Source organism: Trachypithecus francoisi, unplaced genomic scaffold (genome assembly GCF_009764315.1).
Source record: "Trachypithecus francoisi isolate TF-2019V2 unplaced genomic scaffold, Tfra_2.0 Lachesis_group10, whole genome shotgun sequence".
Taxonomy (NCBI): domain Eukaryota; kingdom Metazoa; phylum Chordata; class Mammalia; order Primates; family Cercopithecidae; genus Trachypithecus; species Trachypithecus francoisi.
Genome location: NW_022681455.1, coordinates 81,184,963 through 81,212,096, shown reverse-complemented (window position 1 = coordinate 81,212,096; position 27,134 = coordinate 81,184,963). Strand labels below are relative to the sequence as shown.

The 27,134-nt window shown below is 43.2% G+C and overlaps 1 protein-coding gene across 3 annotated transcripts in view; it reads left to right on the top strand.

The window, feature by feature from the left end:
- The first annotated feature begins 7,154 nt into the window (after nucleotides 1-7,154).
- NSMCE1 (NSE1 homolog, SMC5-SMC6 complex component) overlaps nucleotides 7,155-27,134 on the top strand; it is a 42,441-nt gene continuing 22,461 nt past the window's right edge. For 2 of the 3 annotated variants that reach the window (XM_033217892.1, XM_033217890.1), the window contains exons 1-2: nucleotides 7,155-7,260; nucleotides 18,949-19,095. In XM_033217892.1, coding sequence (XP_033073783.1) covers nucleotides 7,161-7,260; nucleotides 18,949-19,095 — 247 coding nt within the window. In that variant the 5' untranslated portion in view covers nucleotides 7,155-7,160. Of the gene's footprint in view, nucleotides 7,261-7,391; nucleotides 7,566-18,948; nucleotides 19,096-27,134 lie in introns of those variants that run through there. The other variant, XM_033217891.1, reaches the window with a different exon arrangement.

Genomic DNA, 27,134 nt, shown 5'->3' with positions numbered 1-27,134 from the left:
TGACTTCAGGTGATCCACCTGCCTCAGGCTCCCAAAGTGCTGGGATTACAAGCGTGAGCCCTGTGCCCAGCTAATTAATTTAGTTGGATCCCACATGTTTTGTTATGTCAGGTTTTCATTGTCATTTATTTCCAAATATTTTATAATTTCCCTGTTGGTTTTCTTTTTAATCCGAATGTTTTCCATTTCTAAACATGTGTTCTTTTTCTCTTAAAAATGTATGATAAAATCTTTCAACATATAAAAAGGTATAAAAAATATAATACCCGGCCGGGCGCGGTGGCTCAAGCCTGTAATCCCAGCACTTTGGGAGGCCGAGACGGGCGGATCACGAGGTCAGGAGACCGAGACCATCCTGGCTAACACGGTGAAACCCCATCTCTACTAAAAAAAATACAAAAACTAGACGGGCGAGGTGGTGGGCGCCTGTAGTCCCAGCTCCTCGGGAGGCTGAGGCAGGAGAATGGCCTAAACCCGGGAGGCAGAGCTTGCAGTGAGCTGAGATCCGGCCACTGCACTCCAGTCCGGGCGACAGAGGGAGACTCTGCCTCAAAAAAAAAAAAAAAAAAAAAAAAAAAAAATATATATATATAACACCTGTGTATGTGGTCCTATACTCAACCCCTCACTTAAGAAATAAAACTCGAAAGTATGCTTATAATGTTTAATTTTTGTTTTAATTTTTAATTTTTTGAGACAGAGCTTCGCTCTTGTTGCCCAGGTTGGAGTGCAGTAGCGCGATCTTGGCTCACTGCAACCTCCCCCTCCCGGGTTCAAGGAATTCTCCTGCCTCAGCCTCCTGAGTAGCTGGGATTACAGGCGCCCGCCACCACGCCTGGCTGATTTTTAACAATATTTTTAGTAGAGATGGGGTTTCATCATGTTGTCCAGGCTGGTCTCAAACTCCTGACCTCAGGTGATCCGCCTTCCTTGGCCTCCCAAAGTGCAGGGGTTACAGGCATGAGCCACTGTGTCTGCCCAATTTTTAATTTTTAAAAATTCATAAGTAGTAGATGTACCTGGTTAAAAAAAAAAAAGTTCATTCTGACTTCCTGGCCCCTTCCTCAGAAGCAACTGCAGTTACTAATTTAAGGTGTATTGTATCTTCACCTTTTTGGCTCCCTTTTTGTTGTTGATGTTTAATTTTACCGCATTGCGGTTCGTCAATGTGGTCTATAGATTCTTTGGAATTCATTGAAGCTTCCTTTGTGGCCCAGTACATCGTCAATGTCTGTAAAGAATAGATATACCAAAGTTTTTTTTTTTTCTAAAATACAAGCTTGATCTCATCACTTACTTTTCATAAGCTTCTGTGGTCTTCGAGTGAAAGACCAACGCCCTCAGCATATTATTTCCTGAAGCTTCCTCTCTAGCCAAGGCCTTGGCCACCCGCCTTCTGTCCAACAAATTTATGTACTCATAGCTGTCATGCATTTTAGGGTCAGTTTTGAGAAGTTTGAACTATCACAGCTGTCCAGGAACAGAGAGTCCAAAGTCTGGCACTTCAATGGCCCTAATAAATACTCACAGAGCCCACTAGGGAATGGGCCATCCTCTGAGTCACACTGAGGCAGGACTGTCACCCCGTGGGGGACCACTCTGCATGGTGAACTTCAATTCTTACTCACTACTTGTTCCTGCTGAACGAGATTCACCTCACAGAGGCCTCTGTTCGCTGTACTGCTTCCATTTTAATTGGTCAGCATTTTCCCTTCTTTTTATTTTTGCCAGATCCATAGTGGATCACTTGACAGTAGCATTCTCCCATCATTTGGCCTTCTATGAATCAGTCGCTTATCCCCAGCTAACGCCCGCTTCTATGAATCAGTTGCAGACGCCCAGCTAAGGCCTACTTCAGTATGAATCCAGGCTGAGCTTCTGCTCTGAAGCCCCCAGGATATGGATGGGAGCGTTGAGGGAGGGATCAGATAACCGACTGTCATCTCTACACATTTCTGGTTTCAACCTCAGCTAGGAGCTCATCTCTGCATTGTCGTCAGCATCTCTTCCAAACCTTTTGACCCATTCCCCTTAAATCCCTTAGCATCTCCTCAGCACCTCCTAACCTTTTTTGGGATAGGCTGGTGTGCAGCGGCACCATCCCTCAATCTTAACCTCAACTGCAGCCTCAACTTCCTGGGCTCCACCTCCCATGTTCAAGCCATCCTCCCACCTCAGCCTCCCAAGTAGCTGGGACTGCAGACACATGCCACCACACTCATCTAATTTTTAAATTTTTTTTGTAGAGATGAGGTCTTGCTGTGTTGCCCAGGCTGGTCTCAAACTCCTGACTTCAAGCAAACCTCCCACCTCAGCCTCCCAAAGTGCTGGGATTACAGATGTGAGCCACGACGCCAGGCCCTCTTCAGCCACAGAAAGATACTGTTTGCTACTTTATGGAGAAAACAGAAAACACCAGGAGTGAGCTTTTATTTAGCCACTTTCACCTCTTTTCCCGCTGTTTCAGAGGTGTTTCTTTTCCTCTCTAGGTTAACAGTAATCCTGTCTCCATACACCTTTGACTCCATCCCTTTCTGTCTCTCTGTTTTTGTTTTTGTTTTTTTCTTAGGACAGAGTCTTGCTCTGTTGCCCAGGCTGGAGTGCAGTGGCACAGTCTCAGCTCACTGCAATCTCCGCCTCCTGGGTTCAAGGAATTCTCCTGCCTCAGCATCCAGAATAGCTGGGACTACTGGTGTGTGCCACCACACTCGGCTAATTTTTTGTATTTTTAGTAGAGATGGGGTCTCACTATGTTGGCCAGGCTAGTCTCAAACTCCTTTTTTTTTTTTTTAAGATGAAGTCTCGCTTTGTCACCCAGGCTGGAGTACAGTGGCTTGATCTTGGCTCACAGCAACCTTTGTCTCCCGGGTTCAAGCGATTCTTCTGCCTCAGCCTCCCAAGTAGCTGGGACTACAGGCATGTGCCACCACGCCCAGCTAATTTTTGTATTTTTAGTAGAGACAGGGTGTCACCATATTGTCCAGGCTGGTCTCGAACTCCTGACCTCATGATCCACCCACCTCGGCCTCCCAAAGTTCTGGGATTATAGACGTGAGCCACTGCACCCGGCTGCCTGTTTCTATTTTATGTATTATTATCTCTGCTCCTGAGTCTTCAAGTCTTCCCTTCTGAAGCCATACTTCCCAAAAGAGCAGTCAGCATTCCCTCTCCACTTCTTCAACCTCCGCAATTCACTCTTGGAGTTGGATCTGGCTTCCTCCCCCTCTAGTAAGATGGCCTTTGTTGGCCATCAAATTCTAAATCAGTGGCGCATCTTTCTTGACCTCTCCAGAGCATTGACGATTCTGACCACACCCTCCTTCACAAGCCTCTATTCCTTTGTGCCTCTGATGCCACTTTCACAGCATGTGGTTCATGAATGTTGCTTATAGATTCTTGAGAATTTCTTGAAGCTTCCTTTGTGGCCAGTAATCAATTTCTGTAAATGGTCCAATAATGTTTGAAAAGAATAGATATACCCAAGTTCTTTTTCTAAAACACAAACCACTCATTTCTTCCTGGTCTTCCATCACTTCTATGGTCTTCAAGGGAAAGACCAACCCCTTCAGTCTTGAATCTTTCTTTTCTTTCTCCCTCTTATTCTTGACGCTTTGATATTGAAATGCCTGTGTTCCCAGAGTTTTCTATTCTTTTATCTCTCCACACACCAGGGAAGCACAGGCTTCACAAAAGGGGACGGTCTCTCTCACGCTCTGAATGAGTGTTGCCATGGGGGAAGGCGGGCCCACTGTCCTCAGACTTCCCCACTTTTCCAGAGTAGTCACCTACAGTAGGGTTTTATGTGAAATATCCCAAGTTTATTTATTTTTGAGACAGAGTCTGGGTCTGTCACACAGGCTGGAGTGCAGTGATGCAATCTCAGCTCACTGCAACCTCTTCCTCCTTGGCTCAAGCTGTCCTCCCACCTCAACCTCCTGAGTAGCTGGGACTACAGGTGTTCGCCACCATGTCTGGCTAATTTTTTTTTTGTGTGTGTATATATATACACACATATATATATACACATATATACACACGTATATATATACACACACATGTATATATACATATATACACACGTATATATGTACACACACACACACACACATATATATATTTTTGTAGAGATGGGGCCTCACCATATTGGCCATGGCTGATCTCAAACTCCTGAGCTCAAGCCATCCTCCCAGCTTGGCCTCCCAAAGTGTTGGGATTACAGGAATGAGCCACCGTGCCCAGTCAAAGATCGAAAACCCCAAGTTTAAATATTGATAATAGAAAATTTCACAAAACCATGTAGGGCAAACAAAACACAAATGTTACTCTTTAGGGCTTTATTTCCCCACTTATTTGACTACCTATTAGGCAGTTTATAAAGTACTTATTAGTGGTGTTAGTTCACACTTATTGAGGGCTTACAATGTGCCACAGACACTCTTCTAAGTAGTTTACATCTTCTCTTCCTTTAATCTTCAGAAAAGCACTATCAACAAAGTGCTATGATTAAACCTGCTTTATAGATGAGCAAACTGAGGCTGAGAACTTGAGTTTAGTCATCCCTTAGTATTGGTGAGGGATTGGTACCTCAGTCCCCATGGATACCAGAATTCTCGATGATCAAGTCCCTTATATGAAATCAAAACTACCTCTGTAAAAAGCATAACTGAGAAAATTCTGATAGTGAAAGAGATCTGGCCTGACTCCATCTTGCTTCTAACTTCCAAGCTATCCTTGATCATTCCTGGGCATAGGTTTAATTAATGTTGGAAAGAACTTAGTTCATAGTTTAACTTTGAAACAAAGGCAATAACAGTCCTTTCCCAAAACAAATCCCCTTCTTGCCTAGGGACGGGTCTGCCTTTGTAGACTAACAAATTAGCTAAAAGATTAGAAATTATGGTTTAGGAGGTCATGCAAGCTGGAGGCTGCAAGATTCTGACCCACCCCAAATTGCTTCTGGGAGTAACATCACTGTTCTAAAACCTAAAATCAGTGCTTGAGATATTTTGCAGAACCCGTGTTCTAATGCATCAGCTGACACCACCCAGCCCTGTAATCTGGCTCACCTGGTACTTTGGCCCTAACCCAGGAACTGACTCAGTGCAAGAGGACAGCTTTGACTGCTTTCCTCTCTAATCCGACCAATCAACACTCCCTAATCCCCAGTCCCCTACCCACCAAATTATCCTCGAAAACCCTGAATTTCCGGGGAGACTGATTTGAGTAATAACAAAACTGTGATCTCCTGTTCAGCCAGCTCTGTGTGAATTAAACTTTCTCTATTGCAATTCCCCTGTCTTGATAAATCGCTTCTGTCTAGGCAGCAGGCAAGGAGAACCCACTGGGCGCTTACAAAATGGCAGAATATTTGCATATAACCTACGCAAATCCTCCAGTATATTGAAAGTCATCTTTAAATTACTTATACTACTTAATACAATGTAAATGCTATATAAGTAGTTGATATGCTGTATTGCTTTCAGAATTTGTATTATTTTTATTTTTGTATTGTTATTTTTATTGTTTTTCCTCCACAAATATTATCCATCCATAGATGGGGAACCTATAAACAGGGACGGCTTACTGTACTTTGTCCTGTATCTCAGAGATACTGAATTTAAGGCCCAGGATTCTATGTTGACCATCCAGCTCCAAAGCTCAAGGTTTTAATCACCACACACTACTGCTTTCCCACTTGGCAGATGAAACTGAAGTCCAGAGAGGTTAAGAGGTTGTCCAACATCAGGCCGGGCCTGGTGGCTCACGCCTGTAATCCCAGCACTTTGGGAGGCTGAGGCCGGCGGATCATGAGGCCAGGAGATGGAGACCATTCTGGCTAACACGGTGAAATCCCATCTTTACTAAAAATACAAAAATTAGCCTGGCGTGGTGGTGGGCGCCCGTAGTCCCAGCTACTTGGGAGGCTGAGGCAGGAGAATGGTGTGTGCCCGGGAGGCGGAGCTTGCAGTGAGCCGAGATGCGCCACTGCACCCCAGCCTGGGGGTCAGAGCGAGACTCCGTCTCAAAAAAAATAAAAAAGGTTGTCCAAGATCACAGGGGTGGTGAGTGACCAAGCCTGTATTTGAGTTATCCTCACAGAGACAGACATTTGCAGGTACCGCTGTTCTATATTAGTTACCTGTTTCCCTTGCTAGGCTGCATCCCTAGCTCTCAGACTAGGGATAGAATACAAACGTTTGGAAAATTAATGCCTTGAAGATTCAAAGCAGTCTATTCACTTCCAAGAGTAATTTCACTTGCTTTCTCACAATCCCTAGATAAGATAATAGTTAACATTTAATCAGCATTCCCATGTGACACTTTTTGGTGGCTATGCTAAGCACCTGATATAGGTGTCATTATCTCTTGTAAATCTCACCAACACTATTTTGCAAGGACTAATACCCCCATTTAATGGAAGAGGAAACTGAGGCTCAATGACTTGCCCAAGTTCCTGCCAACTAGTAAGTGGCAGAGCCAGGATTCTAGCTCAGGCTATATGACCACAGAGTCCACATTTTTCTTTTCTTTTTTTTTGAGACTAAGTCTTGCTCTGTCACCCAGGCTTGAGTGCTGTGATGCGATCTGGCTTACTGCAACCTCTGCCTCTCGGTTTCAAGCGATTCTCCTGCCTCAGCCTCCCGAGTAGCTGGGATTACAGGCACACACCACCACGCCCGGCTAATTTTTGTACTTTTAGTAGGGACGGGGTTTCACCATGTTGGCAAAGTTGGTCTCTTAACATCCTGACCTCAAGTGATTGGCCTGCCTTGGTCTCCCAAAGTGCTGGGACTACAGGCGTGAGCCACCGCGCCCGGCCAGAGTCCACATTTTTGACGACGAGGCCACACTGTCAGTTCCACATATGGGGAAACTGAGGCCCGGGGCAGGGCACTACATTGTGCCGGCGGAATCGTGGCCATTGAGGGAAGCACGGGCTGCACGCCGATTCTTCCTCCTTGGTCAGGGAAGTCACTGAGGTGCAGGAGGCGGAGGGCGACAAGTGGAAGCCCCTTCCCATTATTAAGGATTGGAGAGCGGTGCGGTAATCCGCGTAATTTGGGATCTAACCCACGAGGCGGAAACACCAGGGAAACGGCAAGAACGGAAAACCGGAAGTGCGTCACCCAACGGACGGGAGAATCGGCTGCAGGCCACCAATGGGAACGCCGCGTTCGCGTTCTCCCCGCCCCAAAGGAAGAAGAGTCCTCCTTGCGACCGTATCGGCTAGCGCAGCGCGGGGTGCGCCTGGGCGCCCTGGTGGGTAACGCGGGGCGCTAGCGGGTAGAGGGGAAAGAAGAGGGACTTCGAGGAAGGCGAGGGGAGGACGGAAGGTGGGGTGGGCGAGACAGGCAGTGGGGTCCGTCCCCGTGGTCGGTCCCCGTGGGCTGTGGAACTCGGGGACAGGGGTCTTGGGGTTCCCCCTTCTTGATGGGGAAACTGAGGCCCAGAGAGGGGCCGCAGAAGGCAGCGGACTGGGATCTCTTCCCGCAACACACACGCAGACATCTGAAAATCGTACTATTTAGTGAAAAATATTTTTAATCGTAATTACGATTTAACAGGTAAGGATACTTTTCATCGTAATAGGTGAAAAAGCAAAATATAAAATTCGATTCAAACTGTGATTACATCTATGGAAAACACAGCCTTCGCCGACCACCCTGTCTGTCTCGCCGCCCTCGGTGCTCCCCTCTGTTTTGTGTACGGAGTTTCTCACTTTGTACAAGTCCGCAGCCGCTTGTGTTACAGCCCCGAGGCCAGATGCGTTTAAAATCGAGGATTTCTTGGACTTTGGAAAGGTAAAATGCGTATGTTCTATGTTAGGTTTCACCCTCAGTGGGGATTGGAGCAGCGGCTTGCAATCAAATACACGACCCTTTCCACAGCTAACGATATGAAGATATGCATATATTATATTGACCGGGTCGCGGTGGCTCACCCCTGTAATCCCAACACTTTGGGAGGCTGAGGCGGGCGAATCACCTGAGGTCCGGAGTTCGAGACCAGCCTGGCTAACATGGTGAAACCCCCGCCTCTACTAAAAATACAAAAAATTAGCCGGGCGTGGTGGCGCGTGCCTGTACTATCAGCTACTCGGGAGGCTGAGGCAGGAGAATCGCTTGAACCAGGAGGGCGAAGGTTGCAGTGAGCAAGGATCGCGCCACTTCACTCCAGCTGAGGCAACAAGAGCGAAACTCTGTCTAAAAAAAAAAAAGATGGCCGGGCGCGGTGGCTCAAGCCTGTAATCCCAGCAGTTTGGGAGGCCGAGGCGGGCGGATCACGAGGTCAGGAGATCGAGACCATCCTGGCTAACACGGTGAAACCCCGTCTCTACTGAAAATACAAAAAATTAGCCGGGCGTGGTGGCGGGCGCCTGTAGTCCCAGCTACTCGGGAGGCTGAGGCGGGAGAATGGCGTGAACCCGGGAGGCGGAGCTTGCAGTGAGCCGAGATCGCGCCACTGCACTCCAGCCTGGGTGACAGAGCGAGACTCCGTCTCAAAAAAAAAAAAAAAAAAAAAAAGATATGCATATATTTACGCTGTTGGGATAAATAACCATAAATAGCCTCACCTTAAGTCAGGTCAAGTTTTCCAACATAAGAAACAAGTTTTGGTATTCAGACTTTTTTTTTTTCCCCCGCATCCGATCATCCACTAGTATTCATACCTTTTTAGATTTGAGGGTTTCAGATGAGGGACCTGGATTGTAGTTGTTCTGTTCACTCACTTTTCTCACTCTCGCTGGATAAGAGAGTGTCTTTGAGAACAGGAACCGTGCTGTTGTATGGTCACGTCTCTCTCTGCCACCAACTCTTGTGTGTCACCTTGTGTCCTCTTAGTCTCAGTTTCCTCATCTGTAAGATGGGGTCAGTGATCCTTTGCTCATAAGGTGGTTCTGGTTAGGGTTAAATGAGGTAGTGCATGTAAAACACTAGAATTGTGTTAGCACCTGCACGAATGGTATGACTGAGATTTACTTATTCCACAAACATTGCTATTTTAAAATTATTAAATTTAAATAAATTTATTAAATTAATTAAATGTATTAATTAATTAAAAGTATAGATGTATTTCTTAAAATGTGGGTGATAGGAATTTTAAAGATTTATATCATGCTTCAAAGCCTTAGAAAGGTTTTCTTTAATTGGTTTATCTGTATATCTGAACTCTTGAAACTTAAAGCTAAAATACTAGGATTTATCTGCAGGGTTGCAGAGAGATAATTCTGCCTTATATTGTCTAAAACAAAAACAAAACAAGACAATATATTATACATGGGATTAAAACCAATTTTTCTCCCATTTTTTCTCTTTTTTTCTTTTGCTGCCCACATTGTGCCTTTATTTTATGAGCCCCAGTTTTCTGGGCTTAGTTAAAAAAAAAAAATTCAGTTCTATACGTTGAATTTAGGGAGTTTTTGTTCTTAAATAAAAAGGCATAGACTTAAAAAAAATAAATGTTTATCTGGGAAAATATATTGAAATCATGCTGCTGAGCCTCTATTTTCTTTGATGTTTTGGTTCGGTATTCTTTTATCATAAATTCTTAGCATTTAAAAATTTACTGATGTACATTTAAAGCCAATAAACTTTTAATTAATACAAAAAATATATATATATATATTTTCTTTTTGTGATGGAGTCTTGCCCTGTTACCCAGGCTGGAGTGCAGTGGCGTGACCTTGGCTCGCTGCAACCTCCACCTCCTGGGTTCAAGCGATTCTCCTGCCTCAGCCTCCTGAGCAGCTGGGATTACAGGCGTGCACCACCACGTCTGGCTAATTTTTGTATAAAATAAAATTATTTAAGTAGGTAATACATGTATGTCTATGGCTAATCCCACCATTCTCTCCACAGTCTCTTCTCATAGAGACAAGGGATACAATATGCATAAACAAACTTATGGTTGTCTTTCTTCCACTCCTACTTTCCCGCCCCTTTTCCACCAAATCATAGCATTCAATCCTATCCTGTTCTCATTCTCATTTACATTTATTTTGGCTGTTATTTAACATATTCACGTTACTTTTTTTTTTTCTTTTGTAGAGAGTGGATCTTGCTATGTTGCCCAGGCTGGTCCTAAAGTCCTGGTCTCAAGCAGTCCCCCCACCTTGACCTCCCAAAGTATTGAGATTACAGGTGTGACTCACCATGCCTGGCCCATCACATTTAAAAACATTGTATGTAACATACCTATACAATTGTGTGGAAGTGTAAGTTTGAAGGACAAAAATGAGATGAACACTCATGTACCTGCCACCAAGTTAAGAAACAGACATTTTCAGATCCCCAAACCCCCCCACTGAATCTTTTCTTCCCTCCTCGAAGATAACCATCACTCTGAATATTGTGTTACTTGTTCCCTTGTTTTGCTTTGTAGTTTTTATGATGTATGTACGTATCTCTAATGAATATAATGTATGCTTTTGCTGAGTTTTCGATTTTATATGATAGGATTCTAAAATATATTTTGTGTGACTTGCTTGTTGCACTTAACGTTATCTTTTTGAGAAGCATGTGTGTTGGTGTGAGGAGCTCTACTTTATCTTCATTGCTGATTTGAATTCTATGGGGTAATTATATTGTTTTAATGTAGTTCTTCAGTTGGTAGGCATTTATACTGTTGCTAGACTTTTGTTATTACATGGTGCTTCTGTAAAAACATATTTCCTAGCGCAAAAGTGGAAGTTTCTGTAAGGTATACACCTAATAGATGTCTGGGGATATGCAAATTTGCTAGTAGTATCAACTGTTATCTGAAATGGTTACAATAATTTATACTCAGCCTGGTGTGGTGGCTCACACCTGTAATCCCAGCACTTTGGTAGGCCAAGTTGGGTGGATCGCTTGAGTCCAGTAGTATGAGACCAGCTGGGGCAACAGGTGAGACCCCATCTCTACAAAAAATACAAAAATTAGCTGGGCATCGTGGTGTGTGCCTGTAGTCCCAGCTTCTAGGGGGGTCTGAGATCAGAGGATCGATTGAGCCCACAAGGTCAAGGCTGCGGTGAGATATGACTGTATCGTTTCATTCCAGTCTGGGCCACAGAGTGAGACTCTGTCTCAAAAAAAAAAAAAAAGGAATTTATACTCTTCCAGCAACAGATGAAAGTTTCAGCCTCAGACATTCTTTTACAATTTTTGCCTATCTGGTGGTGGCTAAAACATTCCTTCACTGTGGTTTTAATAATCATTTATCTGATAACATTGAGATTGAGCATCTTTTTTCCGTATTTATTCATCATGTATGCATCCTCTTTTTGTAAAATTTCTGTTGCCCATTTCTGTTTCACAGTTGTCTTTCCCATGCTGATTTGTAGAAATTCCTTATATAGTCTGAATATGAATCTTTTGTATTGTGTAGCTTATGTTTGTTTTAAATACCCTCCAGTTTGTATCCCCTAACCCCCACCTTTCTGGTATTTTTGGTGAATACAGGCCCTTAACTTTCACAAAAGTCAAATGTATCAGTATATTCCTTTATGACCTGTACTTTTTGTATCTCTTAAAGAAATCCTTCCCTACCCTCAGGTGATAAATATATTCTCTATATTGTCTAAAAGTCTTATAGTATTTTTCCTTATTATGACCTTATCCCTTCAGAATTGATGTTTGTGTATAGTGTGAGGTAAGAATCAAATTTTATTCATTTTTTCACATATGGATAACAAGTTTTCCTGGCAACTTTTATTGGAAAGTTTGCTTCCCTCCACCATCAAGTATCCATGTACGTGTACCTTTCCGTTTCTGAGTTCTCTGTTCTGTTCCATTGATTGGTCTTATTTGTCTATCTCTGTACCATTACCACACTACTCGTTACTCTAGCTTTATAAGAAGTGCTTTTTTTTGTTTTGGTTTGTTTTTAGACAGGGTCTCACTCTGTCACCCTGGCTGGAGTGCAGTGGTGCAATCATGACTCACTGTAGCCTCGACATCCCAAGCTGAAGCATTCCTCCCACCTCAGTATCACGAGTACCTGGGACTACAGGCGTGTACCATCATGGCTAGCAAATTTTTTTTAAATTTTTATTTTTAGTAGAGACAGGGTTTCACCATATTGCCCAGGCTGGTGTTGAACTCTTGGGCTCACGCAGTCTGCCCACGTCAGCCTCCCAACGTGTTGGGATTACAGGCATGAGCCACTGCGCCCAGCCAGTATGAGAAGTCTTTATAGCTGGTAGGACAAGTCCTCCTGCCTTTATCTTCTCCCAGGAATGTCCTTGCTGTTTTGCCTTTGTGTTTTCTATGTAAATTTTTAGAATCATCTTGTCAAATCACACACACACGTACACAAAGCCTGTTGGGATTTTGATTGCAATTGCATTGATTCAATTGCATTGGGTCAATTTGGTTTTTAAAGTGACTGCTGTCAACATTTCATTTTTCCCTATGACGTTTGCTACAGGTTTTTTGTAGATGTCACTTAGTAGATAAAAATGTTTTCTTCGATTCCAAATTTGTTTTTGGTGTAGATACATGTTGAATTTTATCCATTGTATATTCTGCATCATTAAGATGATCATATGCTTTTTTAAAAAAACTTAGGTTTGGCAGTACACATGAAGGTTTATTAGACAGGTAGACTCACGTCAGCGGAGTTTGTTGTACAGCCTTTTTATTCACCCAGGAATTAAGCCCAGTACCCAATAGTTATATTTTCTGCCCTTCTTCCTCCTCTCACCCTCCACCCTCAAATAGACCCCAGTGTCTGTTGTTTCCTTCTTTGTGTTCATAAGTTTTCATCATTTAACTCCCACTTATAAGTGAGAACATGTGGTATTTGGTTTTCTATTCCTGTGTTAGCTTGCAGAGGATAATAGTCTCCAGTTTCATCCATGTTCCCGCAAAAGACATCATCTCATTCCTTTTTATGGCTGCGTCGTGTTCCATGGTGTGTATGGACCACATTTTCTTTATCCAGTCTGTCATTGATGGGCATTTAGGTTGATTCCGTGTCTTTGCTTCTGTGAATAGGGCTGCAGCGAACATTCCCGTGCATGTGTCTTTATGGTAGAATATTTCTATTCCTCTGCTACACACCCAGTAATGGGGTTGCTGGGTCAAATGGTAGTTCTTTTAGCTCTTTGAGGAATCGCCACACTTCTTTCTATAGTGGTTTAACTAATTTACACTCCCACCAACAGTGTATAAGTTTCCCTTTTCTCTGCAACCTTGCTAGCATCTGTTATTTTTTGACATTTTGATAATAGCCATTCTGATTGATGTGAGATGGTATCTTAGTGTGGTTTTGATTTGCATTTCTCTAACGATCAGTGATACTGAGCTTTTTTTTTTCATATACTTGTTGGCTGCATGTATGTCTTCTTTTGAAAAGTGTCCGTTCATGTCCTTTGCCCAGTTTTTAATGGGGCTGATTTTCTCTTGTAAATAGTTTGCAAATATTTTCTCCCATTTTGTAGGTTGTCTGTTTACTCGGTTGATAGCTTCTTTTGCTGTGCAGAAGCTCGTAAGTGTAATGAGATCCCATTTGTCAATTTCTGCTTTTGTTGTGATTGCTTTTGGTGTCTTTGTCCTGAGATCTTTGCCCGTTCCATGTCCAGGATGGTATTGCCTAGGTTGTCTTCTAGGGATTTTATAGTTTTAGGTCTTACATTTAAGTCTTTAATCCATCTTGAGTTGATTCCTGTATGTGCTGTAAGGATGGGGTCCAGCCTCAGTCTTCACATATGGGTAGCCACTTATCCCAGCACCATTTATTGAATAGGGAGTCTTTTCCCCATTGCTTGTTTTTGTCATCTTTGTCAAGGATCAGGTGGTCGTAGGTGTGTGGCCTTATTTTTGGGCTCTCTATTCTGTTCCGTTGGTGTATGTGCCTGTTTTTCTACCAGCACCATGCTGTTTAGCCCTGTAGTATAGTTTGAAGTCAGGTAATGTGATGCCTCCAGCTTTGTTCTTTTTGCTTAGGATTGCTTCGGCTATTCAGGCTCTGTTTTGGTTTCATTGTGATTATTTATTTATCTATTTATTTTTGAGAATGAAGTCTCACTCTGTTGCTCAGGCTGGAGTCCAATGGGGTGATCTCGGCTCACTGCAACCTCTGCCTTCCAGGTTCCAGTGATTCTCCTGCCTCAGCTTCCTGAGTAACTGGGATTACAGGTGCACGCCACCACGCCCAACTAATTTTTATGTTTTTGGTGGTGAGGGGGTTTCACCATGTTGGCCAGGCTAGCCTCTTAGCTGCTGACCTCAGGTGATCTGCCCGCCACGGCCTCCCAAAGTGCTGCGATTACAGGCGTGAGCCACTGCGCTCCGCCCTGTGTGAATTTTAAAATGCTTTTTCCTTTATTAATGTGGTGACTTACATTGATTGATTTTTAGATGTTAAACCATTGCTGGAATAAACCTAAGTGATGATATATCATTCCTTTTACATATCTGGATTAAGTTTGTTAGCATTTTGCTTAGGACATACTGCAGCTGTGTTCATAAAAGATACTGGCTTGTAATTTTCCTTTCTTTTGAAATCCTTGTTAGGTTTCAGGGCCACAATAGGTTAGCCTTATCAGATGGGCTGGGGAGGGTTTGCTTTTTTTCTGGCTCTGAGATTTTGTAACATTTGAAACGATTTGTTTTTAGAATGTTTGGTAGAACTTCTTGATAAAGTCCTTGGGACCTGAAGTTTTCTTTGTGAGAAGATGGATTTTCTATAAAATGTCATTAATAGTTATAGGAATGTTTAGGTTTTCAGATAATTCATTCATTAGTTTTGAATAAATTTCCTATGACTTTTTACATAGTTAAATTTCAGGTTAATTATTATAAATTATTGATAATATTTTTAAGTATCTTAATTGCAGATGTTTGTCTCATCTGCAGTTAATTTCTTTTTTTTTTCAAATATTGTTTATAAGTTTTAGCTCTTGCAAAATCTTGTTGGTAGTTTTTCACTTTTATTATGTTTTTTCAAAGAATAATTTTGGTTTTGTTGACCTTAGATATATGCTTATTTTCAGTCTTTATTAATTTCTGCCCTTTATTATTTTCTTTTATTTTTTATTTTTTTGAGACTGTCGCCCAGGCTGGAGTGCAGTGGCCCGATCTCAGCTCACTGCAAGTTCTGCCTCCTGGGCTGATGCCATTCCCGCCTCAGCCTCCCGAGTAGCTGGGACTACAGGCGCCCGCCACCTCGCCCAGCTAGTTTTTTGTATTTTTAGTAGAGACAGGTTAGCCAGGGTGGTCTTGATCTCCTGACCTTGTGATCCACCCCCCTCTGCCTTCCAAAGTGCTGGGATTACAGGCGTGAGCCACCGCGCCCGGCCTTATTATTTTCTTATTTTACTTTTCTTTGGATTTAATTTGCAGTTCTTTTTATAGATTCTTTTTGTTGTTGTTGTTGTTGTTGTTTTGTTTTGTTTTTTGAGACCGAGTCTTGCTTTGTCGCCCAGGCTGGAGTGCAGTGGCACCATCTCAGCTCCCTGCAACCTCTGCCTGCCGTGTTCCAGCGATTCTCACGCCTCGGCCTCCTGAGTAGCTGGGACTGTAGGCACGCGCCACCACACCTGGCTAATTTTTGTATTTTTAGTAGAAACGGGGTTTCACCATGTTGGCTAAGCTGGTGTCCACCTCCTGACTTCAGGTGATTCACCTGCCTTGGCCTCTCAGTGCTAGGATTATAGGTGTGAGCCACCATGATCAGTGCCCCCAACCTTTTTTTTTTTTTGAGACAGGATCTCACTCTGTTGCCCAGCCTGGAGTGCAGTGGTGTGATCATGGTTCACTGCAGCCTTGACCTCCCTGGCTCAAGCAATCTTCCCACCTCAGCCTCCTAAATAGCTGGGAATATGGAGGTGTGCCACCATGCCCAGCTAATGTTTGTATTTTTTGTAGAGATGGGGTTTTGCCATGTTGCTTAAGCTGGTTTTGAACTCCTCAGCTCACTGTGCCCAGCCTATAAGGAACTCTTATAGAGGTAGATTTTATTCATTATTAATTTGATAAGGTTTTAAATCTGGTATAAGCTGGAACATTTAGTCTATTTTTATTCATTGTTATTACTAATCTAGGTGGATTATTTCTCCTGACTTAAACTTTGTTTTTTTGTGTTTGTTTTTCCTATCCTGGTTTTTTTTCCTTTCCTTTGTTGCCACCTTTAGGGTTAAGTGATCATTTTTTCTCATTACATTATTCCTCTTTACCATTTGGAAATTATATACACTATTTGTTTTTTACAAAGTTGTTACTCTAGAAATTGTAAAATGCAAGTGTAAAATTTATTAATGTCCAGATTCTACTCCTGACCATCACAGGGCTATTAGGACACTAATCCCAGTGATAGCTCACCTCCCATTTATGTTATTATTTTTGTGTATTTGGTTTTTTAAAAACCTCATTCTTTTTACTGTGGCATTAAAAACTTTTTTAAAAGATAGAAGCATTTCTTCTGATATTTACTGTTTTATACAGTTAATTTGGATTTAACCGCATATTTACCAACTTTTTTTGCTCTTGATTCTACCCTGCATTTTAGACCTTCCAGCGTGTATCCCTTTCTTTCTTCCTGAACTATACGCTTTGGAATTTCCTTAGGGAGCATCTGCTGGTCACTTGCTCTTTCAGTTTTTCGTTGTTTGGAAATGTTTTTGTCTTACCCTCAGTCTTTAGCTGGTTGTAGAATTCTCTGTTGAGACACCCCTCCCAGCAGAGATGTGTTTCCACTGTGACTGGCTTCCATTGTTGCCATTGTGGTAGCAGCCAGCAGTCTACTTGTTGCTCTTTAGAAGTCATCTGACTTTTTCCTTGATTGTGTTTAATCTCTGGTATTATGTTCTTTTACAAGGATGTACCTAGGTGGATATTTTAGAGTTTATTCTGCTTGAGATTTGATGGGATCACGATGGCCGTATTCACATCATTTGTCCCCAATGCCAAGCCTCAGTGATACCTCATCCCCTTTTGTAGGATCCCTTCAGGAGACTGCTTTCTGGACCCTTTGCCTCCCGTTTCTTTCCTCTACACCTCCATGATGCCAAAGGGGATAATCTTCCTAAAACACAGCTAGGCAACACTGTCTTCCTGCTTCGAGACCCTTAGTTTGTAGAGATCCTTTGTTTGCAGGATACAAGTCCAGTTTTTTAGCCTGGCACATTCTATCCCTGTGCCCAGAGCAACCACTGGCAAATACAGGGGTGCCAAGTACATCAACATGGAATGGCCCTAGTGATAGGAAATAAAGTTGATGACTGGCTGGATTTGAGGTTTAGGGAGAGGAGGACCAGAGTTTGATGCTCAGGTGTGTGGTATGGTTGTGTGGACTGCACTGTCCACACCAGATGATTTGCAAAGAGAAGGACTTAGGAGAGGAAAGGGGCTAAGGAGGTGGAAGGAGAGGATGAGTCTAATGTAGGCTTTGTTGAGGTGCCGATTTGGTGAGATGGAGGATGTTTTTCTAGCAGGCAGTTGGAGGAAAATGAGATGGTGCATTTTCCCAGCCCTGAGGTCCAGTTGAGGATGCTGTTAAAGAACAGCACTGGCCGGGCCCCATAGCTTACACCTGTAATCCCAGCCCTTTGGGAGGCTGAGGCAGGTGGATCGCCTGAGGTCAGGAGTTCGAGACTAGCCTGGCCAACATGGTGAAACCTGTCTCTACTAAAAATACGAAAATTAGCCAGGCACAGTGGTGGGCCCGTGTAGTCCCAGCTACTTGGGAGGCTGAGGCAGGAGAATCACCGGAACCCAGGAGGCAGAGGTTATAGTGAACCAAGATCATGCCACTGCACTCCAGCCTGGGCAACAGAGCGAGACTCCATCTCAGATTAAAAAAAAAAAAAAAGACAAAAAGAACAGTAATTAGCAGTCTTGTGTATCTCTTATGTGCCAGGTGCTTGGCAAGCCTTTGGTAGTTGTGATTCATTTAGGCTTCCTCTGCCTTTAAGATAGCTACTAGTTTCCCTGTGTTGGAGATGAAAAGACTGGGCCTTAGGGAGGCTGAGCATTGTTAGCTAAAAATGTTTGCGTGCTGTATTTGTCCAAGGCACCAGTGAACTTCTTGTCAGATCATGATATCACCTAAAATGAATGTAAACACCTGAGAATTCCAGGACCCACTGCAGTCAGAACATCCAGGAAAGGGTTTGGGAATCTGTATTGTTAATATACACATTAGGAAATTCTTAGGATCGGGCAGGTCTGGGACTTTCTGGTCTCAGTGCTTCCTGTTTAGTTCCAAATCCACATTCTTAGCCCCTGCAGTGCGTGCTGCATGGCGGTAGCCAGCGTTTTGATCAGGGCTTGTGGAATAGTTTTATTAGCTGTGATCTTTGTGGTTTGCAGAAAGATCCCATTTTGTTAGCAAGCAGGAGATTTAAAAAATAGCCTGAAGTCCTACCATGATAGTTGTTTTGTTAGCGATTTGGGGAGAGGAGGAAACTAACATTAAGTGTTTATTAGCAGTTCTCTCAGTAATGAACTTGATTATAATTTTATGGTGAAAAAACGGGGCCTCTGCTAAATTTCTCCAAGGCCATAGATCTGGTAAAAGGCTCAGCCAAGGGTTAGACCCAGAATTGCCTAATAGTAAAAATAGCTCACACTTATTTAGTGCTTACTGTGTTACCAGGCTGTTACATGTATTAACCCATCTAATCTTCATAGCAATTCTGCAGAGGACGTTTCTATCATTATTCCCACTTTACAGATCAGAAACCGAAGCCCCGTGGGGACTAATTTGCTCAATTTCACATGCCTAGTAAGTGGGAGAGCCAGGCCTTGAATCCCGGCATTCTAGCTCCAGAATCCACACCTCTTATCACTGCCCAGTCCTGATTTGCTGTGACTCATGTTCTTCTTCTCACCTTTGTAGTAATCAGCATGAAGAATGACTTAAAATGATAGCAAATTTCTATTTGTTAATGTAAATTAGTACAAGATCCAGGACATTGCTTCTGATGTGCTTGGGGATGACTAGGGTCATTTACTTCCTTTTCAGTTCGTTCCCACATGCAGAGTAGCACAAAGAGAATGGGCGTCATGACAGATGTCCACCGGCGCTTCCTTCAGTTGCTGATGACCCATGGCGTGCTAGAGGAATGGGACGTGAAGCGCTTGCAGAGGCACTGCTACAAGGTCCATGACCGTGAGTACCGTTTCCCTGTTCCCAGGGCGCTCTGGTGCTGTGTTGATCAGGGACCAGTGACTTAGGTACAATACCATGTAACTTGTTAACCGGTACTTCTGAGCTGAGCATTCAAGCCTCTTCACAGTCTTACACGGGCCCATCTTCCACTTTTTTTTTTTCCCCAAGTAAACCTGACATTTTGCCCTGTGGATAAAAACTTGGAGTCTAAAGCTGTATAGTTGTTGTTCACACCAAGCCTCCAGGACCTGCCCCAGTCTCAGTTTCTGTGTCTCTAAAGTGGGGATAGTAATTGTACTTAACACGTAAGTAAGTGTGTGGTTCAGGGAATTGAGAGACATGATATGTACAAGACACCTGGCACAGAGACAGTGCCTAGTGGGCTATTGATGGACACAGGGCAGCTTGGCTGGGTGCAGTGGCTCACACCGTTATTCCTGCACTCTGGGAATCAAGGTGGGAGGATCGCTTGAGGCCAGGAGTTTGGGACCAGCCTGGGCAGTGTAGCGAGACCCTCTCTATTTTTTTATTTAAAAAAAAGAAAGCAAATTATAAAACACAAAAATGGGGCAGCTTAGCATAACACTTAAGGGCACAGCCTTAGACTGGGCCAGACTTGGAGAGTGTGTCCCTGCCCTGTGTCAGCTGAAGGCATTTGGGGTATCTTAGGGGGCCACTGGGAGGGGCAAATAAGAAGCCCTTGGAGACAGGGCCTGGTGCTAAGTTCTTAGTAACTGGAGGTGGCGGAAGAAACAATAGAATCAGTGTTGATAGATCAGTTGAATTAGTATTGGCAGATATTGTTGAGTTGCCTGCCAGTATGGGTAGATCTTACTGATTAGATTTTATGCAGTGACAAAGGTGATGAGTTATGCTTATTGTATGATGTGATTATGTTGTTTTTTGTGAAGTACAAAATGATTTTTCATTGGTTATGAATGCATTTGCATGTAAAGGCATAAAAGTGGACTGGAAGAAGACGCAGGACACTTGTGAGGTGCTTGTGAGGAGAGGCAGAGTGGGAGTGGGCTGTCAGCAGAGATCACAGGACCTTCACTTTTATCCTGTTATGTTCTTTGATTAAAAAGAAAAGTCTTGAAGCCAGCGTGACATTATTACATTATTAGCCTAACAACATGACATTAATTAGTGTGGTCTCATGGTTGTCACCTCTGATGAATGGGAATGCAGGCGTTTGGTTTTTATTCTGCCTTTCTCTCTGTATTTTTAATTTTCAAAAGAAAAATAGAAAAAATGACATAGAGGTGAGCCAAGCCAAGAGGTGTGAGAAAGGGCATGTACAAGTACACAGGGACCAAGTACACAGACAAAGGCAAAAAGATGCTTTCGTTCTTAGTCCTCAGGCATCCTGTAGCTCCTTGCAGTGAGATGTGACAGGGCGAAGGGACACCAGAAAAGGTGTCCCTCCTGTCTCCAAAGGCAAGCTCCTCATGAGCGCATTACATCTTCTTCCCGGCCACTCTTTTGCCTTTGCATGCAAATGCATTCATAAGTGATGAACATCGTTTTGTACTTTTCAGAATGTGAAGAGACATGAGGAAAGGTAGGTGCCACATTTGGAGCACTGCAGTTTCTGCAGCCTGTTAGAGTTCAAAGCCTGATCCCAGAGAGGTGAGTGGTGAATGGGAGTAAGAAGGGGGAGACAGAACAGAAACAAATATTCTTTCAAGGTGTGCAAAGGAAGGAGAAATAAAAGAAAGTGGTATGTTAGACAGAGAAGAAGCAGTTTGAAGTGTCTGGAGAGTAGCATCTGCGTTCTCCAGAGCACTGGTCCATGGAGGTGTTCCATGGGGAATTCTGGGAGCTCAGTAATGCCAGGAACAGGTTAGCCTCTTGAACTGTGTTTAATTCTGTGTATCCAAACCTAATTGACCTACTGATAACTTACCCTGGGAATCCCTAGACAAGAATATATGATGTGTGGGAAGAGAATACATTCTTTTCGTGTGTAGGTTTGCAGATCGTGAAGAACCCTGTACACCATAGTAATGGTTTTTACTTCTGCGGACAGTGTGGACCTCTTAAAGTATTCAAAGCAGAGAGTGAGATAGACAGTGCTAGGTTTGAGAACCATCCCTGTGGTGAAAGTAGATGTGCTGTAGTTGCACCGGCAGAGAAGGATCTTTGGTGAGAGACTTCTCTATTGAAAGGGGATGTTATACCTGTCAAGCTAGTTTCTCTTGCTCTTTAAAAAGCATGGTAGTGGCCAGGTGTGGTGGCTCACGCCTGAAATCCTAACACTTTGGGAGGCTGAGGGGGATGGGTCACCTGAGGTCAGCAGTTAAAGACCAACCTGGTCAACATGGTGACACCCCATCTCTACTAAATATACAAAAAGTAGCCGGGTGTGGTGGTGCATGCCTGTAATCCCAGCTACTTGGGAGGCTGAGGCAGGAGAATCGCTTGAACCTGGGAGGCAGATGCTGCAGTGAGCTGAGATCGTGCCACTGCACTCCAGCCTGGGCAACACAGCGAAACCGTGTATCAAAAAAAAAAAAAAAGCATGGCCGGGCTTTAAACCTACCCCTCAATATCCTCCAGAGATGGCCATAAGAACGCTTGTCTTCAGCCTGAGCAACATGGTGAAACCCAGTCTCTACCAGAAATACAAAAAATTAGCCAGGTGTGCTGGCGCACACCTCTGGTCCTAGCTACCCAGGAAGCTGAGGCAGGAGGATCGCTTGAGCAGACGAGGTAGGGGTTGCAGTGAGCTGAGATTGTACCACTGCACTTCAGCCTGGGCAACACAGTGAACCCTTATCTCAAAAAAAATAAAAGAATGCTTGTGTTAATCCTGAATCTCTTATTTACATGACAATTTAGTCTTTTTCTCCTTTTTTCTCCCGTGAGTCTTGACTGTAAACTTTAATGTTGGTTGGGGAAGTTTCACAGCTCACTGCAAGGAGCCACATGATGCCTTGGTACTAAGACTGAAAGTGTTTTTGCCTTTATTTGACCTTTAAAATTGTTATGATCTAATTTAGGAAAGTCCTGTAGAATGTGTCTAGGAATTGATTTATTGTTCACACTGTATACCATTTCTTTGCACCTAGATATGGTTATGGCCAGGGTGAACAGGGTAGTACAATCTGTTTTCTCCTATCCTCATTTAAGAAAAATGCCAAAAAACTTGTTACTGCATGTTCTTGTTATTAGGGAGATTTTAAACAAGAAATGACAGAAATTATCTAAACTTAAGTGAATACTCGCAAGACCCAATATTATTAATTTCCTATCTTTTGAAGAGATGGCCAGGAAAGTCCCCTTGTACCAACTAGAAAAATATTGAGCTTCTAGGAAAATTATGAAACAAAGGAGTGATTGAAATTGCAAGTTATTCTAATTGCCGTTTCCCAGGGTGTTTGTCCAGTTTATCAAAGCACTTCTTATTCTGGGCTTTGGTTTGGGTTCTCTTCTTACTGTCATTAAGGGGAAACAAAGTCCTCAATTCTCCTGGCTAGTGAAGAGTTTAGATTTTGTTCTCAAGTTCAGTGCAGACCTTGGGTCGAGCCTTTCAGAATGGCGCTGGGGAACCTGTGTTCATAGAGGACCTTAGATTTTTTGAGCCAGGGCTTGCATCCACACATACGTTCATTCCACCAGCAAAACTTCCCTAGACTCTCAAGTGAGCCAGGCCTCTGTGCTAGAGACTGGTGACTTAGAGATTAAATTTTTATTTTACCGTGGCTCTCATGAGTCATACAGACGAGGGGTCAGATGATTCTAATATAGGCCTCCTTGATAGAAGTAGGCACAGGAGGCCTTGTGGGTGGTGGAGAAGGCTTGGGTTTGAGGTTTTCCACTTTTGGCCAGTATGGAGCAACAGGGCTCAATACACCTTCTTGCCTGAAACAATTCAAAAATGGACAAAATGTAAAACACCGGACATTGGTCAGTGAAGGACAGTGATCTTTTGAGAGATGAGCAATGATGGTTTCTTTTTCTCTTGACACTTGATGTGGTATCTTTTCTAACACTACTTCTCCAGTTCTCTAGATAACAACTGGGCATTCAATGATTCAGTTGAATTCTGACACTATCTGCCTGGAGTTAGCATCAGATCCCACAAGTTAAAGGGCTCGGTGTCATAAGACTGACCCAATTTAAGACGCTGGTTTTAAGTCCTGGGCTACCTGTACTTCTGACCAATGGCTATACATCAGGGGTTCCCATAACTCCCTCTTCGGGTTTGATAATTTTCTAGAATGATTCATAGAACTCAGGAAAACACTTTACTTACGTTTTTACTTACGTGGTTTTTTTATAAAGGCTGCAACTCAGGAATAGCCACGCAGGAGAGATCATAGGGCTAGCTGTGGGAGGTGGGGGTGGCGTGGAGTTTCCATGCCCTCTCTAGGTGCACCACCGTCTCAGTGCCTCCGTGTGTTTAATAACCTGAAACTCTCCAAATCCTGTTATTCCGGGGTTTCTTTTTTCTTTTCTTTTCTTTTCTTTTTTTTTTTTTTGAGACGGAGTTTCACTCTTGTCATCCAGGCTGGAGTGCAATGGCACGGTTTCGGCTCACTGCAATCTCCGCCTCCTGGGTTCAAGCAATTTTCCTGCCTCAGCCTCCTGAGTAGCTGGGATTACAGGCGCCCGCCACCACACCCAGCTAATTTTTGTATTTTTAATAGAGACGGGGTTTTACCATGTTGACCAGGCTGGTCTCGAACTCCTGACCTCAGGCGATATGCCCACCTTCACCTCCCAAAGTGCTGGGATTACAGGCATGAGCCACCGCACCCAGCTAATTTTTAAATTATTTGTAGAGACAGGGATCTTCTTCTGTTGCCTAGGCTGGTCTCGAACACCTAGGCTCAAGTGATCATCCTGCTTCAGCCTCCCAAAATGTTGGGATTATAGGCGTGAGCCACCGCACCCAGCCCAGTTTCAGGTTTAATGGGGCCTGTTGATTATTGAATTTGGCACACTCTAAGAAAAATCATCCCACAAAATTGTGAATACACCATTAGAAATGATTTGAAATATTTAGCCACTGCGCCTGGCCATTCTGGGGTTTCTATGGAGGTTTCTTTACACAGGCATGATTGATCAGTCACTGGCTGTTGACGAGTGCTTCCATCTCTAGTCCCTCTCTTCTCCCCAGATATTGGGGAATGGGGCCGAAAGTTCCATGTTTTTGATTGAGGCTTGGTCATTCTGGTGACCAGCCCCCATCCTAGGGGCCTGCCAAAAGTTGCCTCATTAGAACAAAAGATGCTTCTATCACCCATATGACTCAGGGAATTGTAAGGGTTTTAGAAGTTCTGTACCAGGAACCTGGGGGAAAGACCAACTAACTTTCTTCTGCCAAAAGCAATAGTGGGAGTGAGCAGTACAGCTGCCCCAGCTCAGTGCCTTTAGAAAGTTTCTAGGCCATGGCACAGGGGAAACCCAGGCAGAGCTAGGCAGCCTCCCTGCGTTGAGGAGATGGAGATGAGAGTTCAGGGAGACTAAGGCAGGTAGAGGTTGCAGGACAGAGTACTTACAAGGGAGTATAAGGTAGATTAGAGGTGCACAGAGAGAAAACTTGAGATGTCCAAAGTGCCCCTCCACTCAAGGATCCCGCTGAGAACTGATGAGCAAGAAAACTTCTTAAGGTCAGGGAGAGAACTAGTGGAAGGATTAGAGAAAACAATGCCAGCTATTCACAGAGCTGGGAATAGTGCCCGGCCCAAACATTTAAGGAAGAAATCACACCATTTCTACCCAAACTTTTCTGTAAAATTGAAGAGAATATGTTACGACGAATTCTATGAGACCTGCATGATTCTGATACCAAAACCAAAGACATTGTGAGGAAGGAAAACCCCAGTCAAGACTCCTCATGAGCATAGATGTTAACATGCTAAACCCAATTGTGGCAAATCTAATCTAACAGTGTTTACAAAGGATGGTACAACATAACCAAGTAGGGTTTATCCTGATTTTGCAGGGTTGATTTAGTATTAATATTTGAAAATCACTGTAATTCACCATATTAAACTAAAAAAGAAAAATCTTGTGTTTATCTCAATAGGTACAGAAAAAGCATTTGACAAAATCTCATGTCGGCCCTGGTGTGATGTAGCAGAAAGTTTTTTATAGGAAGCTAAGGGATTCTAAGTAGCAGGGGATAAACAGGGTAAATAGGCTTAGAGCACAAGTGAGGAGTCTGAACTCTACAGAGTTTTATTTATATTTATTTTTTTAAAATAATTAAAATTAAGGCGGGGCACGGTGGCTCACGCCTGTAATCCCAGCGCTTTAGGAGGCCGAGGCAGTCGGATCAGCTGAGGTCAGGAACTCGAGACCAGCCTGACCAACATGGAGGAACCCCGTGTCTAATAAAAATACAAAATTAGCCAGGCGTGATGGTGCATGCCTGTAATCCCTGCTGCTCGGAAGGCTGAGGCAGGAGAATCGCTTGAACCTGGGAGGCACAGATTACAGTGAGCCGAGATCACGCCATTGCACTCCAGCCTGGGTAACAAGAGCGAAACTCCGTCTCAAAAAAAAAAAATTAAAATTAAATAAATTTTATTTATTTTATTATTTTATTTTACTTTTGAGACAGAGTCTCAAAAAAGCCTCCCAGGCTGGAGGGCAGTGGTGTGATCTCAGCTCGCTACAACCTCCGCCTCCTGGGTTTAAGCAGTTCTCCTGCCTCCGCCTCCCAAGTAGCTGGGATTATAGGCATGCGCCACCACGCCTGATGTATTTTTGTACTTTTAGTAGAGGTGGGGTTTCACCATGTTGGCCAGGCTGGTTTTGAACTCCTGGCCTCAGGTGATCTCCCTGGCTTGGCTTCTCAAAGTGCTGGGATTACAGGCATGAGCCACTGCACCTGACCTTCTACCCAGAGTTTAAAAAATAATAATAATAAAAAAAATAAAACAATACCCTCAGCAAAGTGAGCAAAGAAGGGAACTTCCTTAACCTGATAAGGGGGGGTCTCTGTAAAACCTACAGCTAACATCACTCTTAATGGTGGAAGACTGAATACTTTCCCCCTAATCTCAGGAGCAAGACAAGAAGGTCTGTTCTCACCACTTTCGTTCTAGCTAGTGTACTCAGGCAAGAAAAAGAAACAAAAGGCAGCTGGATTGGAAAGGACGATACAGTAAAGCTGTCAGTTCACAGACAACATGATTATCTGTGTAGAAAATCTGATGGAATCTACAAAAAATCTTCTAGAACTACTAAGTGAGTTTAGTACAGTTGTAGGATACAAGATCAATATCTGAATACCAATTGTTTTTCTATATGCTGGCAATGGATAATCAGAAATTGAAATGTAAAAATAGCATCATTTATAGTAACATTAAAAATAAGAAATGCTTAGGAATAGATCTGGCAAAAACGTGTTAGACCCATACACTGAAAACTACAAAACATTGTTGAGAGAAGTCAAAGGAGATTTAATTTTTTTTTTTTATATTTATTTATTTATGTTTTTGAGGCAGAGTCTCGCTCTGTCGCCCAGACTGGAGTGCAGTGGCGCAATCTCGGCTCACTGCAAGCTCCGCCTCCCGGGTTCACGCCATTCTCCTGCCTCAGCCTCCCAGGAGATTTAAATAAATGGAAAGACATAGCATGTTCATGGGCTGGGAAATTCAGTACTGTTAAGGTATCAATTCTCCCCAAATTGATCTATGGATTCAAATAAATCCCAGTTAGATCCCAGCAAGGCTTTTTATAAAAATTAACAAGCTGATTCTGAAATTCACGTGGAAATGTAAAGGACCTAGAAGAGCCAAAACTACTTTGAAAAAGACAATCAAACTTGGAGAGGAACCCTGCCTGATTTCAAGACTTACTGTATGACTGTCCTATCAAGACAGTGTGGTAGTAATGTAATGATGGACAAACAGATGAAGGGAAAAAAATAGAGAGCTAGATACAGACCCACACACAGGTGGACAGCTGATTTTTGACAGAAATGTAAAGGTAATTTAGTGGAAATAGTCTTTGCCAAAATGAGTACTGGAATAATTGGATATCCATAATCAAAAAATGAACCGCAGGCCATACTTTGC